The 5,613-nt window shown below is 44.4% G+C and overlaps 1 protein-coding gene across 1 annotated transcript in view; it reads left to right on the forward strand.

Moving 5' to 3' along the window:
- dnah9l (dynein, axonemal, heavy polypeptide 9 like) overlaps window positions 1-5,398 on the forward strand; it is a 44,377-nt gene extending 38,979 nt beyond the window's left edge. The window contains exons 78-87 of the mRNA XM_034886976.1: window positions 289-426; window positions 1,177-1,524; window positions 2,279-2,398; window positions 2,768-2,827; window positions 3,184-3,366; window positions 3,647-3,829; window positions 4,027-4,142; window positions 4,615-4,727; window positions 4,837-4,977; window positions 5,121-5,398. Coding sequence (XP_034742867.1) covers window positions 289-426; window positions 1,177-1,524; window positions 2,279-2,398; window positions 2,768-2,827; window positions 3,184-3,366; window positions 3,647-3,829; window positions 4,027-4,142; window positions 4,615-4,727; window positions 4,837-4,977; window positions 5,121-5,368 — 1,650 coding nt within the window. The 3' untranslated portion in view covers window positions 5,369-5,398. The remainder of the gene's footprint in view (window positions 1-288; window positions 427-1,176; window positions 1,525-2,278; window positions 2,399-2,767; window positions 2,828-3,183; window positions 3,367-3,646; window positions 3,830-4,026; window positions 4,143-4,614; window positions 4,728-4,836; window positions 4,978-5,120) is intronic.
- Window positions 5,399-5,613: the final 215 nt, after the last annotated feature.

The raw sequence follows: 5,613 nt of genomic DNA on the forward strand, positions 1-5,613 counted from the left end.
CTTTTATTGTCTGTAAAGCGTCCTTGAGTGTTAGAAAGGCGCTGTTAAATAAAATGTATTATTATTATTATTATTAAAGAAATGCCAATTTTTCTCCCGTCCCGGAATGCTGTGTGGACTAGCCAGACCTCCCTCCACAGCGCTGAGGAGGGAGGTCTGGCTAGTCCACACAGCATTCCGGGGCGAGGCTACTGAAACTGTAATTACTCTCTGCCATGTCTCAAAGTTCCCACTGCCGCCCTTGGTACTGAAGATTTTGACGGTCCGTTTTCATTGGCCTACCTGTAGAACATCCACCTGGTGGCTCGTTGGATGGGATCACTGGAGAAGCTCCTGGAGCGGTGCAGTGACTGCAGTCATCCGGACTACAGAGTGTTCATGAGCGCCGAGCCCACACCAACACCCCAGGAACACATTATCCCACAGGTAGAGATGCTCTAAGGTCATCTCAATACATCAAGCACAAACATGGAATATACAGTACATAGGCCTGTAACAATTATTACATAATTGTCCTATCAGGAATTTTTTTTTTTTTGCATAATGTCCGTTTCTTTGTTTAACCCCAATCAATTGGTAACATTAGTTAAATAGATGTGATTTTAATACTAATTGTCAGTTTTATGTCCATTTAAGAAAAAAATACAATGTTTTGTAATAAAGAAGTGTGGTTTACGTCATAAGCTATATACTGTATACATATTATTACATTATCTCGGTCACACAACAGTGACATAACCAAAGATGTATGGTGGAATCATAGACTTTATATTATGTAGTCTATGGGTGGAATTTATTCAATGCTTGAATTTGTTTGCAAAAGCAATACATAAGAAAATATTGTCAAATTGACACCAAAAGAGACAATTATATTGTTAATCGGAATAATTTCCGAGACAATTAAATTGTACAGCAACATTTTAAATTGTCACAGCTTTATGAATGGAGGCTCCCAGGTGTCTTTGCTGTACTCATGTCACTCAGTCATGTTTGTAATATAGACCTTTTTTAATCATTTGTTTCTGGTTGTTTCCTTGTTATTATCTTCTATACTTGTTAGAGTTTGCTTGTTATTTTTCTTTTCTTCTGCTGTATGTGTTATGTCTGTTGTGATATTGTCAGATAAACTTAATGAAAGTAGTGGGGTAGTTTTTTATCCTTACATGTATTCCTCAGGGCATTCTGGAAAACGCTATTAAGATCACCAATGAACCACCTACAGGCATGCATGCCAACCTGCATGCTGCTCTGGATAACTTTGACCAGGTGAGTGTCTCCGTCTGCTTGGTGCTAGTCGAGCCTATCTGTCCATTCACTGATTCTTCTTTCCAGGACATCCTGGACCAGTGCAGCCGTGAGCAGGAGTTTAAGACCATCCTGTTCTCTCTGTGTTACTTCCACGCCTGCGTGGCGGAGAGGAGGAAGTTCGGACCCCAGGGTTGGAACAGGAAGTATCCCTTCAACACTGGAGACCTGACAATATCAGTCAATGTCCTCTACAACTACCTGGAGGCCAATGCACAGGTGGGGTGTGTTGTTGGTGCATGTCGGAATTTCTGGAAACACCATGTTGTGGTCTGATGAGACTAAAGGGAAAGCTTAGACAACATCCGGTCATTCACAGGTCACAGGTCAGGGGACGGCAACATTGGGCCAGTCTCTATTAACCAAACCTGTTCATGCATAATGATGTTCCTCTCTCTACAGATTCAGGGAATCTAGTTAGATAAGGGATCGTTTTGTCTCAGGACTGTCTGCTTTTGGAGGTCGGTGGGCCAGCCACACTTTAGCGTACTAATCAGAGACAGAGGCTGAACTAGGCTTTAGTCTCTGATAGGAGAGAGAGAGAGAGAGAGAGAGAGAGAGAGAGAGAGCGAGAGAGCACAGACGTTAGTATCTGATACTTCCCATAGAGAGAGAGGTTGAACTAGGTTTTTATATCTGTTTTAGGCAACTGCAACATCTTTGTTTACCTTAGAGGTTCAGCTAACCGTAACGCCTCCAACGTGAGTTAAAGTAAATCTTCAGGAAGACAGGAACTTCAGAAGCTGGGGTGGGACACTCCTCTTTAACACTTCATGGTTAAACTGTACTGGCTGCTTGGTTGTCTTTTCAATTGAGTGTTCATTATATTCTCCTGTGTAATTGATCAACGTCTCCTTCTTCTTCACATATGTGAAATGAGTTGTGCTGCTTGTCCTGAGTGTGAGTGTGCCACAGCATGATGGCGATAACGTTTTTAGCTGTGATTTTTTTCATAATGATTATGATGATGAAGGTGCCATGGGAGGACCTGAGGTATCTGTTTGGAGAGATCATGTACGGCGGACACATCACTGATGACTGGGACAGACGGCTCTGCAGAATATACCTGGAAGAATACATGCAGCCCAACCAGGTGTGTACGTTTGGATCATGAGAGTGAATGTCTGGCTGGTTGGGGGTGAGTGTTGGCACGCCCAGCTGTGTTCTAGCACACGAAGACTACATGTGAACCGGCTTTGGCACAGACAGTACATGGCTGCCAGATTTAACAGTGTTTATTGAGTGCCGACTTGGACAGTTCTGGGATGAGAGTCGGCTCCACTTAGCAGCAATTGGACTAGATTAGAGCCAGGCACTGCACGTGCAAGCTGAAATGTGTCTGGCAAGCAGTTGTGCCAGATTTAGGCCTCTGTAGGACCAAAAAACTTTAACTTTAATTTTAATGGTTTGTACCCTGTACACTAAACAATCTTCTTTTCTTATTTCTTGTTTAATTTCCCAGTTTGACCGGAAGCTTTCTTTAGGTCCTGGGTTTGTCGTCCCCTCAAACCTGGACTACCAGGTAACTAGTGATGGATGTGAGGGAGGGTGTGAGAAAACTTCTAGACCGGGCTTAACTTTCTTTGTCCGCTCTCCCTAATGTTGAGCACTTAACTGGTCTGAACAGGAGTGTAACTGCATCCTGCTGTGTCTTTCTGTGGATGTAAAGCAAGGCAGAACTGAAAAATACTCAATTCAGTCAACTGTCCCTGGATGAATAAAGGTTAAAAGTTCTGTTTCCACACAGGCAATTCAACACTAAACATGTCTGACTGTAAAACACTTCAAATAAAAGTACCAAACGACACACTGTGTAGTTTGTTAGGAATAAATGACATTATTAGAAGGCATTCATCATTTCGCTCTCGACATCCCCAGGGCTACCATGATTTCATAGATGAGATGCTGCCCCATGAAAGCCCAGTGCATTATGGGTTGCACCCCAACGCAGAAATTGAGTTCCTGACAGTGACGTCAGATAACCTTTTCCACACTCTGCTGGAGCTGCAGTCTCCTGACGCTGTGATGGGGGAGGGGGTCTCTCAGACCCTGGAGGAGAAGGTAGCTGCACCTACACATCCACGTCCAATTAGTTCTTTATGGCATTCGTTGTTGTTGTTTTTTCTGCTTGAATACATTATTGTCCATTAACTGACACCACCTGTCTCGACGCCTTGCAAACACACAAAGATACTGACACATGAATGTATTAATGCAAGCTTCTCTACCTAGCATATTTTTCACAAACGAAGCCGTTTCAGATCACCATGATTCTCTAATTCTTTGAGACACTATGTGCACAGAACCCCATCACTTCATTCAGTAACCACCTTTCCCTCAGGTGAAAACCATTTTAGATGAGGTGCTGGAGAAGCTCCCAGAGGAGTACAACATGTCCGACATCACGTCTAAGACAGCTGAACGCTCGCCGTACATCCTGGTCTGCTTCCAGGAGTGTGAGCGCATGAACATGCTCGTCTCTGAGATGCGGCGCTCACTAAAAGAACTTGACCTGGGACTCAAGGTAGGTCCTCCACATGGATGTGTGTTTGTATGTAGGCTTACAGCACAACCTTACCACTCAGATGCTCAAATCCTACAGATTTCCTTCATATGATCGGGTGCCACTATACTGTAGTGAACACTGTAACTGTTTGTTACATATTCAGTGATGTTTAGTTGACATAATAGTGATGTAACAGTTACGTATACCTGTCAAAGGGGGAACTGGCCATCTCCTCTGAGATGGAGAAGCTGCAAACAGCCCTGTTCTTTGACAACGTGCCCGACACCTGGACCAAGCTGGCCTACCCCTCCACCTACAGCCTGGCTATATGGTGTGTGTGTGCGTGTGTGTGATCATAAAAAATCATGTAATTAGTTGTTTGAGACACTGTCCTGTAATACATTACAAATACGTAATGGATAAATAAATAAATAATGTATTCTGGAGATGGCAGTAGAACAGTTCTTAGGGAGTTAGGTTGGGAACCGGAGGGTTCCGGTTCAACTCCCCGTACGGACCAAAGTCCGCCGTGTGGAATGGTAGCTGGACAGATGCCATTTGATGTCCTGGGCACTGCCTCAGCCGCTCAGGGCGCCTGTTCAGCAGTCACAGCCCACTCACTCTGATTAGTACATGGAAAAAGCCCTGAGCATGTGTGTGTGTATTTAAGGCCTGTGTGTAGTGTGTAATAACAGAGTATAATTTGAAAATTAAATTAAATACACAAATCCATCTATAGTAGCTTTAAGATATACAGTACATGTCCATAGGATTGAGATCCTAAGTGTGTTTGTGTGTGTCAGGTATAACGATGTGCTGCAGCGTTGTAAAGAGCTCGACAGCTGGACTCAGGACCTGTCCCTCCCGAGTGTCGTCTGGCTGTCTGGACTTTTCAACCCCCAGTCCTTCCTCACTGGTAACACACATTCATGCACATGGATAAGAGTACTACCCAGGCGTCAACTCACCTCTCCTCTTCTTTTGTCTCTACCCATTGTCTGTTTTAACTTGTTCCGGCCTTCCAGCGGTGATGCAGTCTCTCGCACGTAAGAACGAGTGGCCCCTGGATAAGGTGAACCTGACGGTGGATGTGACCAAGAAGTTTAAGGAGGAGTTCAACCAACCTGCCAGGGAGGGTGCATACATATATGGACTGTACATGGAAGGTAGACAAACTGTCTTTTAATTCCTCTTAATTGTGGGGCGACATGGAGGGCCCCTTTTCTGTTGCTGATCCTTGTTTAAATGGCCTAGATTGTAAACATGGTGATCCAGTTTGCCTCTCCTCTTCACCTGGGTCCACCCACAGGTGCAAGGTGGGACACTCAGGCTGGGGTGATCACTGAGGCCCGTCTAAAAGAACTGACCCCAGCCATGCCGGTCATCGCAGTCCGAGCTGTGCCCAATGACCGCCAGGAGACCAGAAACATCTATGAATGTCCGCTCTACAAGACCAAGATCAGAGGACCAACATATGTATGGAGTTTCAGCCTAAAAACCAGGGAGAGACCCGCCAAGTGGGTGCTGGCAGGAGTGGCCCTGCTGCTCAGTGTTTGAGAGGGAGTTTAGAGGTCTGGGGTCAGGATTTACAAGGTCTATACTAGGGCTGGTTGGTAATATGGTAATGCAGTATGCCGCAGGGTCTTAAAAATAGCAACGGTATCAGCTTTAATACCGTCATTATAAAAAAATGCAATGCACTTATATAGGAGACAAGGATTAAATGTTAGATATAATTTATTTAATGTCTAAAAATGCTTATGTGTGGTTGTCATCACATGACAGTGTGGAGAAGAGAGAGA

The sequence above is a fragment of the Etheostoma cragini genome, chromosome 12, assembly GCF_013103735.1.
Source record: "Etheostoma cragini isolate CJK2018 chromosome 12, CSU_Ecrag_1.0, whole genome shotgun sequence".
Lineage (NCBI taxonomy): Eukaryota > Metazoa > Chordata > Actinopteri > Perciformes > Percidae > Etheostoma > Etheostoma cragini.